General features: G+C 39.4%; 1 protein-coding gene across 1 annotated transcript in view; it reads right to left on the reverse strand.

Annotated features, from left to right (window-relative positions):
• SCAPER (S-phase cyclin A associated protein in the ER) overlaps positions 1 to 21,526 on the reverse strand; it is a 129,650-nt gene that overhangs the window by 48,476 nt on the left and 59,648 nt on the right. Inside the window, exons 23-24 of the mRNA XM_088520634.1 lie at positions 17,645 to 17,771; positions 4,433 to 4,548 (exon numbers count right to left, since the gene is read on the reverse strand). Coding sequence (XP_088376760.1) covers positions 4,433 to 4,548; positions 17,645 to 17,771 — 243 coding nt within the window. The remainder of the gene's footprint in view (positions 1 to 4,432; positions 4,549 to 17,644; positions 17,772 to 21,526) is intronic.

The following is a 21,526-nucleotide window of genomic DNA, read 5'->3' on the forward strand; positions in this document are numbered from 1 at the left end:
AAACTATCATAAAACACTGAAACCCCTCGAAAATCTGCTGAAGATGTCTTGCTCACTGGAGAATTGAACCAACATCAGGAAAATTACAAAGTGCTGCTTTAAGAAATAACACAGCTGGACACCAATTTGTATAGTAATGCCAATAATAAATGTACAATAATCCAACGCTTTCTCTACTCCTTTTGCGGTGCTTTATTTGGAGAGGAGAAAAATTGCCCCAATACCAAAACCATCTTCCATTTCCTACAAATGTCCTATCCTCTTCACAGCATTTGCTGTCCTCGCTACCAATCTGGACAGTACAAAACAACAGGCATATTGTCAAATCTTTTGTTAATAAAGCTTTATCTTGTAGACACAGGATTAAAGTTGAGCTGCTCCATGCTGCCAGGATTTTGGAGAAAGAGAGATGTGGATAATAGCCCACGTAATCTCCTCACCTCCTTGTAAATAGCTTACCCTCTTCAGAAAACAACAGACAAATTCTCAATTTAGGATGAGTACAAATGGTTAAAGTATTGCAACAACCCACAAACAATCTTAGCTAAGTACAGGGGTGTCCTTTAGCACAACAGGTTTGGCTAGGGAGGGCTGCAAGGCAATTAATCAATAGTCTTGACTCAACTTTGCTCATATCAAAGAGCTAAATATATAAATATATCCCATGGCTGTTTCTGAAACTCTATCAGACGGTCTGTATTTAAAGAAACACTTTTACAGGATTTGTTAAGTTCTTCTGGGGATCCCATGCTAACGGACACGAAAAGGGTGCCTCTAAAGCAGCCAAGTCAGCGCCGGCTTCAAACTGTTTGCAGAGCGTCCCACCCTGTGGGCCGGCTGCCCGCGCGCCGCCGCGGCGCGGAGCAGAGCCCGCTCTGCACAAAATCCACGCTCCTGCTTCCAGCATACATTGTACTGTCCAGTTAGGGTTTTTAACAGCAAATAAAAGTTTTTACTAGAATGTTTGCGCCCTATAAAAACACCAGGTAAACATGCGTTATGTGTTAGCAATCCTCAAAAAGGATTCGGATGAAAAGAAAAAGAGAACAAAACCCAGCAGCAATACTGGGATAAAACACAAGCTAAAAGTTGCTTGAAAATGTTGCCTGAAAAAAAAAGCTAGTTTTAGAGCAAGATCATGGACTAAAAGTGCAACCGGATGTATAACTACCAAAATACAATGGCCTCAGGTGTTTACAATACTATTTGGTTATGTTTTCATGAATATCTTTTTCAAAAGAAAGAGGCATTTTCAATCAATTTAAGAAAAATTATTAATAAAGACATCAAATTATTTCAATCAACCTCCAGGTACCAGCTACTGAGAGACAGTCTTTGGATCTAATAATGACAAGAAGATGCATGTTTGTGGAAAGGGCACAGTCTAGTGGAAATTCGGTTGCTTTTACAGAGTTTTATTACATTTTTCATGTCTAGCTGAAAAATGCATATTTTTTAGCTAGTCATATAAAGAAACAGTTAGGAAAATGTGTACACCCACTGCCTCCACATTGAAAACCATCAATGTACACAGGATTTGCATAAATTATGTGTAATTTACAATTTCAATTTTCAACTTACTATTTGTACTGAAAGAATCTTAGTGGTAAACAGCTGTATTTTCAAGGAAGCAATTTTCAAAAATTCCTGTAGGACAGTACAGCTATAATCAACATTATCACTACAAATTCATTCATATATTCTAAATGGTCTGCTCAAAATATCTACTATACGGACTAATTTATTGTTATTTTGCAGCAAACGGCCTTGAAGAGTCATAAAATACAAGACGAATAAAATACTTATGTTCGAGCAATCGAGCATATGAAAAATACACAGGTAAGTTTTTCAGTAATACTGAGAGAAATATACAAATTATAGTTTGCATTATAGCTAAGGCAACATTCTATTAAAATTAAAATTATCCCTAATGTACAAGAAAAGATTTTGAAAATTTCAGCTCCAGTCCCTTCTCATTTAGACAGCATTCTACACCCTGACATTAAGACAGCATAAGAGGATGAGTAAGAATACATATTTATATTTAACAGTAAGCTCTGTGATGTAGACTGGGGACAGTATCACAATCTGCTACATGGAATTGTATTAACTATGATCTTGGCAACTGTTTCTTGGGGAAGAATCATGATCAAACTGAAAATATATCAATACATATATTTTCACATCAGACATAATATAAGCCCTAATGCCAAGTTCTTTATTTTAAAGATAATCATAAACATACACTTCTTTGACACGTCTATCAATAGAGTTGAGAAACAGCTGAAGTTTGATACTGTGGCTTAGCACTTCCATTATAAAAACTGCATTTTGAAAAATTAAAAGTCTGCTCCTCTCTTTACACTTGCCCAATAGGCAAGGGAAGGCTTGGACCGCAGACAGGAAGGACACGGTCCGAAAACCTGCTGGAAACTTTAGGAGACCATGTCCTGCATTTTCCAGTACCCTAGAAAAAGCCAGGCTTTGTATTTGATTCATGAATGGAACTAACTCAAGGTGCTTCGCAGGCTTCAAAACAACAGAAAAAGAAATATAACCATATCACTTTTACAGATTTCTTTCTTAGAACTAAGAAATCAGTAACAATCTGAGCAAATTTTTCTCACGAGTCCTACTTTTGTTTTGAAATAAGTAATTTATAGCTATGATCTCTACACAGCAACAAATGAAAGCTTAGCAATCAAATTCCCCAAGTGCAAGTCTATCTGCCTTATAAATAAAGTTATAAATAAAAACAGAAATACAGTTAAATTGCACACAGTGCTTGGTGTATGTCCCTCTACTTGCAACTAGATCATGTCCCTACTATTTGTAATCACCTAATCTCAGTGCAGGAAGGACCTGACCACAGGCAGAAGGTTATAACTTGGTCTCCTCCAAGGCATAAGCACATTGGCCAAGATGGCAATATGGTCATATTGGTATGCAGTTTAATCAGTTTAGTCTCCTTTAATATCTGTTCTGTAAATACAGACAGTTGAAAGCTTGTATTAACAGAACAACAGTTTAAACATAAAATATCTCTGAACAATTTTTAAATTATTTTCATAATATTCTCATGAATATGCCCAGGAAAGCTAGAAACCACTTATAGCAATCTGAAATAGATGTAAGATAGACAGTTACTGCATCATAAGATGGGGGAAAATCTCTGAAAAAATCTCCTTGGATGTTTTTGCCATTTTACAAATGTAGTTGATATGGAGCTTTATTTGTTTATTGGAAATGAATTAATTTCCCACATACGTTCTGCCTCACAAGCCTTAAACAAATTTCTTACTGTCATGTAAATGTAATATTCTCAATCTTTCTCAAGGAAGACTGTTTCAAAAATGAAAGATGAAAAAAAGGGAAACATGCACATTCTAAAAATGTAAAGCTAAATTTAAGCAAGGCCTTATGTGGCTTTGCTTAAACACACAGTGCAGCTCTTTCCTTTGCAAAACTTATCCTAAGTGGATGTGGATCAATTAAAATTACAGCTTCTGCAAAATAGGAAGTGCAAAGGCTGCTGCCGAGCTGCTCATCCTAGGAGCGCCTCGGAACACGCTCGGCAGCAGCACGGGCTGCCCCTGCAAAAGTCGAACGATGATCTTCTCTTCAAAGAGCAAGTGAGGAAACTGAAAGCCCTTGTTTTTCCCAGCACTTCACACCTGTACCATAATATATTAAGAAGGGTTTAAATTCCAGACCACACAAAGTAGTGCTTAAATTATTACAATATTAAAATATGCCTACAAACAAATGATGACAATGGTACACAGCAGAATACCTTGAGTTGGTTCCGTACTAAAAAGTCCTTACTAGTGCTCTGAAAACATGAATGTCCCTTTGAAAGGAAATTAGAGATCGCAGGGGCCGGAGAGGGAAGCATGCTTTGGAGTTATCGTTTCTTTTCCAGAAATTCTGCTTAGTCACCTCTTTCTTTTGAGGGGTTAGACACTTCAACCCTGCCATTCTTATGTCATGTAAAGACATATTCCTCTAAACCAAGGGAATTTTGATTTACATGTTTGTAAAAGCCCTTTCAGTAGGGAGTAGCCTGGAGCAACCATTTCATTTTAACAGCAGACAGACTACAGTGAATGACAATCCTTTAAGAAAATGCCCTCACTCCCCACAGGAGATCTCTACTGTCTAAGTTCAAAAGACAGGTACTTTTCCTTTTGAAAAGTGACACCTTTTTGAGAGGTGACATCTTCTTTAATACATGACAGCTAGAAATATCACAAAGTTTAAAAACTAGAGGTTGAATGGAAAATGTCTTTCACCTTCAATAGCAGCACAGAAGACAGCACTAGATATTTTAACTTCAGCATTGGAGTAGAAGAAGCAGCAGCAGTTACACCGACAGCATGAAATGAACAATCTAAAAACTACAGGTGGCAAAGGAAGGACTAACCATACTTACTTAACAGAAATCCGTGACGCTGCATTCAGATTGGTGGAAGAAGTCACTGTCTGAAGAACATGTTCAAGGGCCGTCAGTCCTCCTGCAACCCGAAATGCCACTTGATCTGCTGTATTCTAGAGAAACACAAACAGAGAAGAATGAAATTCAAGAAATTCCTTCAGTATAGATATGCCTAAAAGACAATGTTCTGAGTATTCACATCACTCTAGGAATTCCTTAATACTCATACTTACCATGTTGAACGTTTCTGATCAGAGTATTTCACTACCAATGCAAAGGGAAAAGTATTTTTAGAAAAGGCAGAAGTTGAAGCTTTCATGATATTTTTCAAAGATAATATATACACTCAAGTACTATCATATACTATAAATACTGTATGCATTGAGGAATAATGCAAGTACTTTTTGTGATGACATTGTTCTGGAGATTTTAACAAAGCTAACCATTATCTGTTGCTGTTATCTTTGCAGCTGTACTTCAATGCCTTTTTTAAAAATCATTTAAATAATGTAGACAATCTGGGGATGGGTACTTCTCTTTCTAAGAAACTTGAGACCATGCTCGGGCTTGTTCCCTTGTTTGTTCAATGTGCATAAAATAGTTAATCAGATCACTTCAAAACCTGAGTGTCACCATATGTGGATGATACCTGGTTACCTATTTCACAGTACCACCTGCGCTCCACAAGTCCAGCCTCTGCTCTGGAAGAAAGCCCAGTAGTATGGCTAGTTAGAGGTGTCAGAGGCATTTTGTTCCTAATCTTGGGAAGGCAGAAATGCCACCTGAGAGACTCTGCTGTTAGGATACCAGCTGATTGTCTTGCCTATCTTCTCAAATAAATTATTTGGAGTTTGACCACCAGGTTAAAAAAATGGATGTGGTTTCTGATAATGCTTTGTTTACAGGAGCAGAAGCCTATAAAAGCAAAGTTCAAAGAGCTAAGTTACTCCTTTTCTAATTAGGTGTTGATCAAGTGATGGCAACTCAAATTAGGATCTCTGGGTCCTTCCTCTAGTCCATTCCTTGCAGTTTGTTCAAAATGCAGCAAAACAACTATTCTGAGATATGAACGAGCACACTCACATTTCACTCATTTTGCATACTTCACACTCTGTTGCTGCCTATAAACTGAAAGGCTCGGTTTATACTAACTTTGAAGGTGTATGAAGTTTCTAATTTTGTTAATGATGAAGATATTTTAGTATATGCAGAGTCATCTGTTAAGCTTTCAGGGAATTAGAAGCACTATAAGACAAGAACTGGAAGGATCAGACGTCATATGTAAATACAATAGTATGAATTTTAGTCTTTTTATTATTATTATTATTAAAGTAAAAGGACAAGACCTTCTCTACAGGAAGTTTATTTCAAGCAAATATTTACGTTCTGTCTAAATGACTTGTCCCTGAGCTCCAGACAAATTCTATCTAAACAGAGAAGTCAGGTATTCAGAATGAAACAATTGCGCGCAATGAACAGGAACCACCTGTAGATTTCCACATAGCCAGAAGTTCTACCTGGAAAGGCGTTAGTAGCAGCAAAAGGATGAAGGCTCTGTGCCCACTTACCAAACAAAGATCATCAACCAGGGGTTCCCCACAGGCTAACTACTAAATACAATTTCTAATAATCGATTTCTGTGCGGTTAGCGCAGTATGTGTGCCCTAAGATATAAAATTTGAGATTTACTCACATTCCCCTTCTCTACTTCCTCCAATTCAAAGTTTTTGCCCTGCTCAGCCCCCCAGAGCAAGCTGCTGCCCTTCCAAAGGTACCAATTTCCACTTTGGCTCATCACACACGTAATGACACATTTTGTCATTTCAAGCACCAGCTTTTTTTCCTTGACAATTGACACACAGGCTCTTTCAGTATAGAAAAATGCATGCAAAACCTGGTATGCAATCGTCACGCCTGCGTCACGACGCCAAGGTGAAAAGGAGCATTTCTGTGACATGACCTCTTTACGTGACACAACAACTTACTCGCTGCAGTGTATTTCTTGGTGCCACGGCCGCTCTGGCTCTTAGCGTGCCAAGCACTTCCCTCGTCCCCCATTTCTCATAAGAGATTATGCCACAACCTACTAGAGCTCACAGTGAAGATGTCTTTCCTGTCATTTAGACCAAATATGCCCTTTCTCTATTTCACCCTATTACACCGAGTTATATTCTATTTTATTATGCTCGTTTTGTTCCCACCTTTGTAATTACTCAACTTTTGAAACTATATACTGCTACATTTTCCACTTGGTCTGTTTCTTAACTGTTCATTAATGCTAAACTCATCCTTTATTTATTTACGTAATATCATTTTTTTTCCATAACTCCTTTTTCATCAATAGGTACCTAATAATGAAGTGCCCAGAAAGGAGCATGTTCTTTCCAATCAGTCACCAAAACCACCCTCAGAAAAAGCTAGGAGATCCCCTGTTTGGAGAGGACTTCCTCACACACGCATCCAAGAAGAATATTCACTTCTGCAGCTCTGCATCACACTGCAATCATGTCTAGTTTTATAGTTGCTCTCCTTCCCCTCCAAACTGAAGGTTTTTCACCATCACTTCTGTAAAGACAGATATTTTTTGAGAGTGCATTTCAGTTTTGTCTGCACTTAGCTAACTCCAGAGCATTACAAACTGGCCATGCAGTATGCACAGCAACAGGCTCAGCACGCCAGGGCAGCCATCACACAGGTCTTTATAAGACAGCACGTGTGTACCTGCTCACAAGTGTGTTGCAAAGCTAACAAGAACAAGAATGGGTGAAGCTAATTGTGCAACAACTCTATGAATTAATTAAGAAGTAAACATTTTAGTAAACTTCCTAACTTTTTTCCTTTATTTTATCCTGATGAACAACCAAGCGGGCTCCGTGCAGACAAGGCCAGAGTGCCTTATTTATTTACCTGCCTGCTACAACACCTTAACAGATTTCAATTCTCCATCATCTCTCCTCTCTCCCCTATGGCTTGAGTGACAAGTGACTAATAGGATTACAGGCTCCATTCCAGGAATACAGCTCAGCTACGTGCCAGCAAAAAATGACAGCCTAAACCTGAATTACACAGCCTGGGAATCCATCCAATTATTAACTAAAGTAACTGTTATTACCTAACCTAATCAAAGGAGAAGCAGCTGTTAATCTTTGGTGGCCTGCAGCGTAGCAGCGGTCAGACGGGATGAACCGTCTTTGTACTTGACTCCGGTGCAGACGGGAATTACGTCCCCTCGGCTCACACGGGAAGGCAGAGGCGGCAGATGGGGAACAACTGCCCGCGGGTTCATTAGCGGGATGGGGGATCGGCATCTGCGGCACCGTCAGCAGCGGTGCTCGCGCGACGACGTGGGAGCGCTTGGCAAACCTGCATCTAGCCTGCTCCTGTCAAAGCTTAAAATAGCATTTTCATCTCCTCCTGTGGCATTTGGTACAGAAAAATGAATACTACTAAAAACGTCTTACTCAAAAACAAGCAGAGTCTTTATCTAAGCAATCTGCCCAGATACATGGATGCTAACATCTCTGAAATACATAAGGCCAATAATGCTGTGCTGCAAATTTTCTGGATTTTATTTAACTCATTAAAGTACCCAAACAACATATTCTGAAACCAAATAACTCACAGGGAAAAAATCACTTATAGAAATCGGTGACTAATATAAGCAACACGCAATGAAGTAAGTGAGCAACAAGTACTGCTAGCTGTTGATTTCTGCATACAATGTTCCACAGTAAGGTCAAAATCGCTACCCAGCTCTGCTGTGCCTACTTCACACAGGGCATTTGATGGACTGGATGATTTGCAAAGGAGAAGATTGGAGGCCAGAAAAAGCCACCTGATCATAAGGCACTATGCAAGTACAACTTAGTTTTGCTAAGAAAAGCAGAATGACTGTCTGACAGCATGGAGGAGAAGACTTCTGATCATGCACAGTAGCTAACAGCTAATATTTGGAAGCTGAAACTGGATGAAGTCAGGTAAGAATAAAATAACTTTTTAATGCCAAGGGTAATTAATGACTAGCATAATATACTTAGGATATAGTCGGCTCTCAATCATTTTAAGTTTTTAAATCAAAACTAAGTATCTCTCAGAAAAATATGATCATACTTAAATCACAATTTATTAATTTGGTGCAAGAATTATTGGGTGAAATCCAATGTCCTGTACCAAAGCACTCACTTCTATACATTTCTTCTCTTAAAGTATTATTATTAGTTAATAAGTAGAGGAGGATCAGCTTATGACATCCAAAATGATTTAATGACAGCTGTTTTAGGCAACTTGACAGGTTGAATATTAACCTTAGCATTCAAAATCTTTATGAACTAACTTACAGAATACTTCTACGTAAACCTTTCCACTAGAACAAACCTCCACAACCAAGAATCTGATGTAGATCTAAAAAATACTTTTTTTCTTGATCTGCCAACAGCGCTCACTTTTAGTCCTCTCTACTGTGTCTGAAGAAAAGCAGATGTGGAAAGTCTGCTTGAATGGACCTCAGCAACCAAAACTTTGGTAGAAAATACACCTGATTTCAGCCCAAGCGTCTTGATACATACTGACGTCTATCTGAGCACATTGAAATTGGTTAACTCCATTCTGCATTTGTTAAGTTTCCCACTGAATGAAGAAGAAATAATGAATTAGTAAAATACAGTTGAAATTCATTTTAAGAATTTTCTTTTTATCCAACAATTGAAGATTCTACCCAAAAGGCCAAGGGCTTAGAAATGTTTTCAAAACCACCATAGGAAAAAAAAATGAGACAACTAACTCTTGGGATGTCTCCTCTTTTCCCTTTAAATAAATACAAAATATTTGTAGGTACGCAGATACAAATCTGCAGATAGAGCAGTATGTGCATTAAACCTCCTCTCTGATTAGTCATCTAGCCTGAAAAATTACCATAGCAAGAATCTCTGGAAAGAGTATACTAAAATAATATTTTCTACTGAACAGTGAATTTTCTCCCCTGCAATACCTCTCTTTGGTGACGTGTATTGCAATAATTCATCTTTCCACCCAAAATATCCAATTACTTTTTAAACATAAGTAACTCATCCTATGACATAATTTACAGCACACTCTATCAACTGGCAAGAAGTAAAAACGTTGCAAAATTGAACCAAAACATGAGACAAAACTGGCTTAATAACATTTGTTTGCCATGAGGGGGAAGTATTTATTCACATAGTTATTATAGACAATGCGAGTTGTGCAAATTACTTTTTCCTGCATTTTTAAGCGCTAAGGAACTCATGGTCCCAAAGCAGAGCCAGGTAAGACCAGGGAAAGGAGGACGGCGGGGGACAACCCAACTCCAGAAATACAAAACACTCGGCTGCTTCTGAAGCCTAACAGAGCTTCACGGCTTTACCGAGCACCTGCCCAGCTGTAGGTGGGCACCTCTAGGCGTTGTGGTCAAATCGGAAATGCAATTAAAAAGAAAAAAAAAATCCAGAAAACGTGCATGTCTACATACACCCTGCATACACACATACGAAATGCAATCTTCATTTCTTTAAAAACTATGCTAAAAGAGTTGTTACTTTTTCATGATTTCTAAACTGGCACCTGCTCATTAAGAGAAAATGTTCTTGCACAGGGCATTTCTAATCACCATAACCTCCCTGCAGTACCTGAGCTCCAGGCTCGTACGACAGCCGCACGGGGAGGCAGGTCCAACTTGCGGGAAAGGAACAGGAAGGAAATCATTAAGAGTGGATATTTGCTCTGATTTAACTATATTAGAACAGATCTCTTGCACTGCAAATATCTAATCAAGAGGAAAATTTATATACCTTGGAATATCACTTCTAAACTGCTACTGAAGGAAAAATGGCAGCTCTGGCAAGGGAAATAGCCCTGGAAGCTGCCGACATTCAAGCGCATCCTGCGGAGTCAGAAATCAGCACAGCAGTTTGCAGGGGCCGCCACTGTGTGCAGTAAATTAACCTCTCCGTCTTGGAATAAGAACACTGCAGAGCTTATCTGTGAACTGAGCTCGCCTTTTAATGCTATTTCCAGCAAACAAGTTAAAAAATAGTCTGGGGCTGACCCCTAGCAACAAGGTCCTATTTATACGTTCATCTCGACAAAAAGGTTAATCCAAAGATTATGGAAACTCTGGGCAAACGAATTATTGACAATATAAAGCTGCCTGTTGCAACTCGCGGCTCCCAGCACGGCGCCGACCTCCTGACTCTTCCCAGCAGTGACGGGAAATGGCTGTTAAGGCCCAAACCGCTGTCCCGGGAGCAACTCCTGCGCTTGCCCATAGCCTTCACACCGAACTGATGGCCCTGGGGCTGGCTGCTATATCATAACTGCCATAAGAAATTTAACAGGAAAAACAAAAACAAAACAAACAAACAAACAACAAATACTTCTGTGTAATTCCTAAGCACATTTTCACAGGAAATAAGAATGGCTGGTCCAGGTGCTTGGAGGAGGTAGCGTGTGCTCACAGGAGTGCTGGGGCCTGCCTGGCCAATATAAAAACCACCAGTTGTTTCACTTGTATTTCAGAGATAGCCATAATGAAGCACATAGCACTTTGAAAATTAACGTGCAAACTAATGTAATGGGTAATGCCTTTGGCCTTACAAGTTATATCAATATTAAGCAAATAACATTTTCATGCAAGTATTTTTCTTACAGAAATTGCATTTGACTGAGTACGGTTTTATTCCTCTTTCAAATTAAAAGGACAAGCTGTTGTTCCTGCCCGGAGTGTCCTCTAGTGGAGGAGGGGGAGATATTAGGTAAACAGCAAAACAACGATCATTTCTGTGATCAGAAAATTTCTGTTTTTCAAGAAAAATATAAATACCCAAATACCTCTCAGTCACATTCATGTAAGTTTGCTGTCCTGACAAAACTTTTTCTTAATAAATTAATATTTAAATGCAAGTTTAAATAACTTTTTAAAGTTTCAGACTGATAAATTAATCAGTTTTGCAAAGCTACATACCATAATTGGTTGAATGAGTATTTTGTGCACACATGGGTGTGTAAATAGACACATAATATGTCTCTGTGTGTGCATATGCACATATATATATATTATATATAAAGGCCCAGAAAATCCTGATAGTGTGGCTATAAATTGGATGAAGTCACTAGTCCATGACATGGGTAAGTCCACCAAAACAGTACTTGCCACCCTTTTTAAAGGCTTTTCACCTTTTAAAGCCCTGTGATGCTGTTTCTGATACGGCAAGTGACTGATCAAGCAAACAAGGCCTGTGATTTCTTCAGCCTTCAAAGAATACTTGGTTAGACTGAATTTACACCAGATTTCTTCTACAGGCATACACTTACCCTTGCTCATTAGTGAAGCTTGGCTACAGAAATGCTCTGCTACTGACATGGGGAAACTATTCTACTCACTACTCCCAAGCTTATCTATTACCCTCTTCCTTTCTCCACTCCTTCCTTTTCCTACATAAAAGCCAACAAAAATATTTTTGCATGGGGGGAAAAAAAAAAATCATAATTTCATTTAGGACCACAGATTTTTGTCACCACATTATTTCCAGCCAACCCTTCAACGTTCCAGGGCAGGAAGAGCGAGCGCAGGCCGCAGCCTTCTCCTCAGGGCCCAGCCGTGAGGCCTTCTCTATCAAACCTGTCATTTCAAGGAAACTTAATTCCCGTTGTGATGAATATAATTTTCAGGACAGTGGTCTCATTTGCAGCCAGGTTTTCAGCAGCTCCAGCTCTTCTGACTGCTTGCCATTTCCAGAAACGATGGTTCAGGAGAGATGAAGGAGAGTTGGTCCCTTCCATCAAATACCCCTCATAAAACTAAAGGCAGTACAAACCTCCCCTCTTGCAAATACTGCAACAGTACAATAAAGATTCATCTAACCTATGTAAGAAATATATTGCATAAAAATAATTAGTTATGCAAATTAACTGCTGCACTTGCGTTCCTGTCGCCACAAGGTCGCCCTCAAAAGATGGCCCTGACACCGTGCCCGTCAGGTCCTCAATCAGAAGAGTGAGATACGTTAAGAGCTTGCCTGAATGGTACGGGTAGTATTGCACAAATTTAAACAGGGTGATTTAACTACAGGGTTTTAGCTGCAGCTGAGCCAGGGGAAAAGGCCACTGCCCTCGGCCGCCTGCCACTGCCCTCCTCACTGGGGTCACCTCCTGCCACGTCTCCCACAACAGCAGGCTGGGAGCCTCGGCCTAGCCCAGGCCTCTCGCAGACATCTGCAATGCCTTAAATGATGTTTCAAAGTGGGACTTTTAAAAACTGGATTAAGTTAAACAAGTTTTAGGGACAACTACAAGTGCTGGTGTGTCAGCAAGCTTGGGAAACGATGATCCTTTGAGAGGCAGTAAGCTCTAACACCGGCTAGGTTCACAGTTGGGGCCATAAACAAACACACACACACACACACACTTCAGTCAGTGGAACAACTAACACATATGCAGGAGAATGCAGCTTTGATGAGGAAAACTCACCTCGAGACACTTAAGAAAATAAATGCTAAAAGCAAAACTGACTTAATAGTATGTATCTGTGGTCAGACCAACAGGATATACCGATTTAAATTTAGTCGTTTCTGAAAGAATCTAGATGATAAATTGGTACCCATGCAATGCCCAGATGATCCCATGGGAAGCTAGAAGGAGGTGGAAAGCTTAGTGCTCACCTGCCTCCACGCTGCCGGGGAGGCTGGGCAAGGCTAAGGGAGGCCCAGCCACCCTAGGAGTAGAACCCGCGCCTGTGAACTAAGTGAGGCAATTTTCCTGTCAGAGAAGTGGCACTTTGGCTGTTGCTGCTACCTGGAGCTATCTGCATCTATTCTGGCATTTATCTACTTAAGAAATGTCAAACAGCCTTTTCTTTTTTCTTTTTTTCTCCAGCAGGCATAAATCAAAGCAAGGGCTCTGGACAATTAAATTTACAAGTGCCTCTGGCTGGGTAGTTGGACAGGGAAAAATTAGCTTCCGAGTTTGCAAGGAGGTAGAAGAGTGGTAATGACCCAAGTTTAAGTCACAGGATCTACTGCAAACTCTGATACAAATTCTGCTACAAGGAGGCCAGCACTAGCCAATATCGGCAAAGTGGCTAACAAAAGATGGTGATTTTCTTTTCTCATTTCTGAACTTCCTTGTTCATCACTATGAAAATAAGGCAGATGAAGAATAAGTTGAAAAGGGAATTTTAAGTCAGATTCAATTGTACCTAAAGGCAATATCCAATAAGCCAGGGCTGCCAATCTTGTGGTTTTGCTGTGACTCATATTTGCGTAACGGATATACATATACAAACCCCTACTCCTTAACATTTGTCCCAGTATAGTCACAATTTTTCTAGTGAACTGAATAGCCTTTCCTTCTGTTGAGAAATTTCACAATATTAACTTTTCTTGCTTACTATTACCAATAATAGCTCACTATTTTCCTTCATTCTTTGAAAAACAAATCTTTATTTCACGGTGAGACTCTGCTTGAAAGGTGCCTCTTTTTATTAACTTAGTCAGGATAAACATTTGATAACTCTGAGCTCCAATGGTGAAATGCTGTATTAGTACTACTTTGGATCAATTTTACTTTGTAATACTTTTCTGTTACCACTTAGAAGTCACAAGGAGCTACTGCAGTGAACTCTGTCCTCCCTCAGGGCAATTCTCCATTCAACCCAGACCATTAGCAAGGGTAAATCAATGTTATCAGCTCACACATGCTGACAGCTTGTGTGGTTGCCATTCCCCCATTCCTCTACCTACATTATGGTATATTTTTATGCTCTCCAGGGAAATTCAATTAACAGTGTCAGTCTCCTCCTCTCAGTCAATGACTGACATAATCAAGACTATTTTCACTGCCCACTGACATGTAAGATGTGTCTTCTGATTTCCTGACTCACAAGTTAACAAGAGAATTACTATCCACTGCTATAAATGACTACGTATGATCTGTGCTGTAAACACAGTGACAGCTATTGAAATCAATCTTTCTTGACCTTATCGATTAGGACACCCAGAAATAATAATATTTCTCTAGCAGCAAGGCAATGCTATTGGGAGTAAAACCCCAAAACCACCACAAAATGAGATGTGCCTATTAATGCTGCCAGATTTATCTTTTCTTTCTCCATGGCAAATCCAATAAGCAGAAAAATGTTACAAACAATTCCTAATTACCATTTAGCTGTAATTCCTGCCTCATTTAAAAATAACCCAGGAGCACCCTTGATAAGCAGTTAGATGCAACAGTTTCCAATAAAATCTTTCAATAGAATATTCAGGTAATTTTCCAAGCAGACAAATCCTTTTATGGTCTCCAGAAACCATGTTGCTTTTTGTTGCTCTTTTTGAAGTAAACAGTAAACAAATTTTTTCAATGATTATTAGAAACACTGTAGAATTTGAAAATGTCACAGCTCTCAAAAAGCACTATTAAACTCAATTGACAGTCTAAAGAACTGCTAGTATATTGAGCCAAACACTATATATCCTAGCCAGTGCTCACTGCTCAAGCCACATGAGATTAGAAAAGCTTCCAGCAGATCTCTCATTAGTGTAGACACTAAGTCTGAACCACAGTAATGCAACAGCTCCCTCGGATTTCATTAATTTGGTTTCTCTCTACTAACTTTCATGATTATGGATGTACAACAGGTATTTTCTAGTCGTTAGTGAAAGACCATACAGAATATTTTGTTGGAAAACTCAAATATTTTGGTCCTAATGCAGCAAGAAACTACATTGTAAGACATAAGATACTATTACGCCAGACTGAACATGTTGAAACAATAAAAAAGATGCAAGTGATACACTACCAATTAAGTAATCCCAACATATTGCTGTAAAATAAAACAGGTTCTACAAACATAGCACTTAATCAGAAAAAAATTAGAGTATAATACCCAACATCCATATCTGGACATATCTTTGCCCTCCACGAAAGACTTATCCAAAAAATAAAGGCTTTGCAGCATTCCAGGAAAACTCAAAATATTTGTGCTGCTTCAAAATTCAGCCGTAACACCACAAAATGTTGGCTGTGACAGCAAAATTGGATCAAATTCTTTTCCCCATTCTCTACTAATCAGTTTTGCCCCTTACTGTAAAAGCTGTTTATGGAGATGTACTGTAAGCTAGAGCACTGAAAGGGTCTAAATTTGAAATAGTCCTAATGAAAATACAGCAAAGCTACAGCTTGCCATTATCCAGGCGGTGGAGCGTTCCGCAGGCACGTTTTCACTTATATATTTTACAAAACTCCCTATACAAAATGCGATGACTAGATGAAAGCATCCGCTGCTACAACACCACAGAGAAGTGGAATAGCAGACACTGCTTGTTACACGAAGGTTGGCTGCGGGGAATTTCAAAGCCCCTGAAAAATGATCCACCAATTCTATCGTCTCATCCAATCTGAAACTGTAGCTAGAACGTTACCTTTTAAACTTCAAAATCAATTATTTTTGTGAATGATTTCATAAAGATTGATATCACGCAGATTCATGAATTAATTCTACTATTATATATGCATTTAAAAATGCCTATTAACTTTTGAATTTCAAAGATATTTGAAAGCACTATATAATAATAATAAGTACAGCAAATGATAAGAGGAAAAATGTACTTTGAAAAATATGAACGTTGATAGTATATACCATTTTAAAGACCAAGGAGTACAACAGAGGCAGCAGTCCACAGTTTCCTGAACTCTTCCAAACAGCACCATGAAGTCTATCTTGGGCGGATGGAGCCAAACCAGCTCTTTTGTTGCAACCATGTATATAGGATCAATCTGAGCCAGTCAAGACTTCTGAGCTCTGTGAGCATACGTGCTTATAACTGGATTGGAAAGGACACGTTTTTCTCAGAGACTGCTGAGCAGCATTTTGATAAGTAGTACTAACAGGCAGCCCAATTTCATGTACAGCCTCCACTGAATCAAAGTCCCTACTTTATTGTCAACCCACTGGGGCAGTGAGCCCCTCGCAACCTGCTGTGCTTTAACACCTAGACCCCCAGGAGGGGGCATTCTGCCATTCCCATTTACTGGAACAAACCCTACTGCTGGGAGCTGATTCCGCGCCCAGGGGGGATTGGTCACACCAGGGAAGGCCGGGAGAAGCCCACTCGCTGATTTCAGTAACGAGGAAGGAGGCATTGGCAGCAAACAACAGACTCATTTAAAAACAGCATGCACTTACACTAAGTGAATGGTTAGGTGGCCTTTGGGATTTCTTCTTCACAAGTTACACAGTTGGAAAGCCAATACTACACTGACCCCCAAACTTTAAAACATCTACCAGAGGCCCAAGCATCAAACACTAGTTTTTATCCAGTTAGTACAAGTGTAATTTTTTTAGCTATTCTAACCTACTACAAACGTTCATACTACACATTATTATGTGTGCCCACACACACCCAACTTCAGTGAACTTAAGAAGCATTTACCACAGCTTGTTATAATAAAGCTATGATTCATGACAATCATTGCAGAAACTTGCAAGCTTGCATCCATTTTTAAAACTTTCTCTTATAAAAATCATTTGGATTCAAAATTTGCCACTGAAAATTTACTTAAGCTCAGCCTTCTAAAATATTAATGAATACAACTGCAAAGCAATCCAGGTCTACATCCTTTTGCATCATTCTACATATGCATCAAGTTCATGGCAAGAATCCTGAACATATCTGCTGAAGAAAGGTGTAAATTTGGCTTCAGGGTCAGGAAAGATTCTCTGTGAAATTCAAGTTTTATTGAAAAAAGAGTGAATAAACACTATTTTTAAACCTCCTAGTCCTCCTAACATTTTATATATATATATATATGTATATATGCTTCTTTATAAAATAATTTTTATACATGGAACCATAAAAAAATTAAATCCTGAGGCATGAACATCTCTAAGTATAGGAACTACCATACATATTAACAGATCCTGCATTTTATTAGATGGCCTGTATCTAAAAAGCATCACCAAATGTGTTGATTTACATAGCTGGAACATAAAGAGTTACAGAAGAGCTTGTCCATTTGGGAAGTTTAACCTCCTTTAAGAGGAGACCTCCTTTTGCATATCCTCTGAAATCTGAAAGCTTCTCCTATTGTATTCACTTACACAGATGCTTAAAACATTCTCAAATTCAAACTGACAGTATCTGAAGGCAATATAGTTTACAGGTTAATCATGTATTATAATAGTAAGAGTCACAATACCTCTTTTTCCAGAATACGAGAGATCTCCCCTAAAGTCCTGTCCAGAGCACAAACCTTGTTGTTCGGCAATGAGCAGCTATCTTGCATTTGAAGGTGCTTTTGAAGATCTTTTACCAATCGCTGTAACCTTCAATAGTAAACAAACAAACAAAGGGAACAGTTAAAGCAGAAAACACTTGCAATTCAAACAAAATTTCCTCTTTGCAATGAATATGAAACTCTGTTAACATGAACGTGAATAAAATAATCATGAAAATTAGTGTAAAAGTCCTTTTCTTCAATCCTGCCCTCCACTCAGCTGAGCAGCTCACTCCTAAGATGAATAAGGGAAACAGAACTGCAGACCGCTTGGCTATTTTCTTATAGGTATCATAGAAGAAATGGCTCTTTAGAGTTATTTTGAATAAAGGAAAAGTAGTGACTTTGCGGACTACCTCCAAAAGGGCATTTTATTAATGCAGGTCAGTAATGAAGCAAAAATGCGGATATGAAAAGATGTAGTCACATGCGGGTTGGGATTCATTTCCATTTTACATATGCACACTGGGGCTAATCCACTCTTCCGCCCTGCGATCCACGACTCATCGGCACCTTCGCCAGCTTCACCAGCCTTCGCAGCCAGCAGTCTCAGATACTCTACTGAAGCCCACATAAGCAAATTCTACTATGTTATTTTTGTCTGTAAAACCATAGCCATACCCTACAAAGCCCTTACATTGGATCAGCACAATTTACCTTTGATAAACAAGCTGAATTATGTATCATAAACGCATATTTTAAAGTATATCTTCTTTCAATTTCTAACACTTCCTATAGAGATCAGACTTACAGGCCTGTGATTGCCTGGATAGACTGAAAAGTACCTTGAGATGCTAAATTATATAAATTATGAAATTATAAATGATATAATTTTAGAATGTTTGTACATCAGTGGCTTTGTGGATTTAGGCTTTGTGGCTACAGTCAATCTAATGCCAGCAAAATTCAAAAAAACATATGGTACATTTAACTCCCTGAAAACATGCGGGCTGCGACTGACCCCAAGGCAAACCAAACCTGTGACTCCCCTCGACGTCAGCTCAAAGCAAGAACGCCACGAGCAGGGAGATGTGGCAGCAAGAGGAGATGAACGGTGTGTTCGGCTTCCATCCTCCAGCACTAACCCTCCAGGAGAAACTTCCTGCTTTCCATTGCTTTCATAAATATTTCTAGACTCTTTTACCAAAAGACACACTTCACAGGAGTATTTTTAACATTGTGCCATAAGAAACACGGGGAATAAAATTTTCAGTTCCGCCAGATGAAAGAATTACTTCTCACTTCCTCCTATCCCACTGTGTACCTTGGTCTTCTGCCAAAGAAGTCTCGTGTGCTGCATGCTCACATTGGGAAGAGAAGGGAAATAAAAACTCCCTTCTCCCACCAACTGCCTGAATCTTGGAGAAATTATTTTAATTTAATACTCTTTAAACTGACTTCTTGGCAGCATCGTGGAGGGAGAAGAATCATCTTCTTTATGACTGTTTCAAGGACTAGAAATCTATGCAAGATGACTTCTGTGTGGATACAGAATTTATCGCTTATGTGAGGAGACCTGGAAGGCCGATGTTACACGCTCTGCACATATTGCAGATTAATGCAGCTCACGAGCAAGGCTTGCTCCAAAGATTATGTGGAAATAGTGTTGAGACCATTTCAAAGCCATTCAATCCTCCTTCTGCCACAAACTTTGCATTCCTTCCATTTGTACTATCCCTTACAAGCAACTACAAATAATCTAGAAATTTACTGGGCTAAATAAATAGGAAAGTTTGTTCCAGCCTTTTTAATCTAGTTATTTACATCCCCTTAATTCAATTTTAGTACTATCTACAAACAGATAATTCTGAATGTAGAAAAAAATATATTTAAACACACAAGGGGCTGACTGGTCTCAAGGTGTTAGTGTAATGTAAAATTTAATAAAGAGTAAGTTCAGCAAATAAAAATATACTATGACTTTTTTGCAGTGCAAAGTGCTACTCATATTAAAGGATGATACAGTAGATAAATACACTGAAACAAATTCTTGTACAAATTAAGGGTTTCTTTTTGCACAGGCTAAATGTCTTCATCAGTTCTAATATATTTTATAGGCTAAAGAAAAATCACCACCAGTATATATAGGCCATGTTTCATCTGCAGAAAAAATGCCCTAGAACAGCAGCATGGATATATTTTCCCCATTCAAATTCGTGTTTCCTTAGCCGTACGGGAAGGCACAGGAGGGTGAACGCGCCGGGCAGAGCCGGGTGTGCGTGCCAGGGTGGCCGGCTGCAACGCGCCGGTGCCCGCGGCCCCGCACGCTGCCCCGGTTCTTCCCCTGCCGAGGAGCCGGAGCGTCTCCGGGAGGCCCTGCCGGGCCCCGGCCCGAGGATCTGGCACAACCCTGCGAACACCCTGCAGCTGCCGTGGCAGCGCGGCCTGCCCGCGCGGCGCCGCGCTCTGCATCCGCTCACAGCGCCCCGAGGGCAACGAGAACCGCTACGCTACCCAGAGACTCTTGTCTTGGGAAGGGAAGGTAACTGAAAGCACCAGGAAAGTTTTCTACCTACATTACTACCTCGGTGGGTTTGGATTGCTGTAAGAAATTCACTGAAAATGAAACCTGCAATGAAAGCATGGCTATTTCCAGCAGTTTACCATTTCACACAAGTATTTGAAAAATAAATCATGCACAAGCATTTCCAGCTCCACCAATCATCTGATTCTTTCCAGTAATCAATATTTTGGTGTAATATAATTGGTCTAATCAGAACCTAGTCTATTTAACCAAGAAAACCTGCAAGGCACATTTGTCTTGTGACTGCACTGACACACCACAAGGAAAGCAAGAACAAATTGTTTTGTTAAGGGCATTTAACTTCGGACCTTCATACTACATTCCTGCCTCTTCTCCAGGAGGCTCTTACAGGAAATTATTTTTAACTTCCAAATTTTCTTGTTTTTATTGCATTCTTCAGGATAAGAGCGGTCCTGACTTCCACACTATTTGAAGTATCCTCTTATCTGGTATAAAAAAAAAAAGGAAGTGAAAAAAAGGCAAGTGAAAAAATATTCCTTCTCATTTCCTCCAATCTTGTAACTCCCTTTAGGCACAATCATCCTTTACTTTCCTTACTTGTATTTGAGGATGATAATTACACTTTATTCCTGTAGATTGCTTTAATGCTGTAACACAGAAACTTGGGACTAAAAGATACTAATTAAATGTAAATAACATACATACTTTGTGAAACTTTTTCCTTCCCTTTAAATCTGCTCTGTTTGGACACCAGAGTGTTGCAGACAGCCTGCAGTTATCACCTACACACATTTTGATAGGCTAATTTAATAGACTAGACACTAAATAATGCCATTCGGCTCAGTCCCTCGGGAATACAAATTAATCCTACAAATGCAGCAGGAGCCTGCAGGCGCTCCTAAGATGACATAAGCACCACCAGTGACGGGTCCCTTAATGATGAGCAAAGAATCCCAGGAGCGACACACGGGCTATTCCCCATCAACAGCGACGGTGGTTGTTTGCCTTGGAAGTCCCTGTGGCTGTAGGAAATAGTTCACAGGGAAAATACCTAACAAATAAAGCAGTATTTGCAAGTTCCGATTCTCCTCTAATTTTCTGTTTCTAGCAAAGAACTACTTGGAGGCCTTTACAAGCCCACTCAGGAATCACATTCAGGACCCTGGAAGTAAAAAAGGTATCTGTGTCTAACACAGCAGGATAAAGCCTGTCTGCTTATTAAAATTAATGCCATCCAATGCAATGTTTAGAAAGCACATGAACCAACACTTTGAGGCAAAAACAAACAAACAAAAAAAAAACAAACAAAAAAAAACTGT

The sequence above is a fragment of the Tinamus guttatus genome, unplaced genomic scaffold, assembly GCF_059628265.1.
Source record: "Tinamus guttatus ecotype Peru unplaced genomic scaffold, ASM5962826v1 Tinamus_guttatus_pri_ptg000004l, whole genome shotgun sequence".
Classification (NCBI taxonomy): Eukaryota; Metazoa; Chordata; class Aves; order Tinamiformes; family Tinamidae; genus Tinamus; species Tinamus guttatus.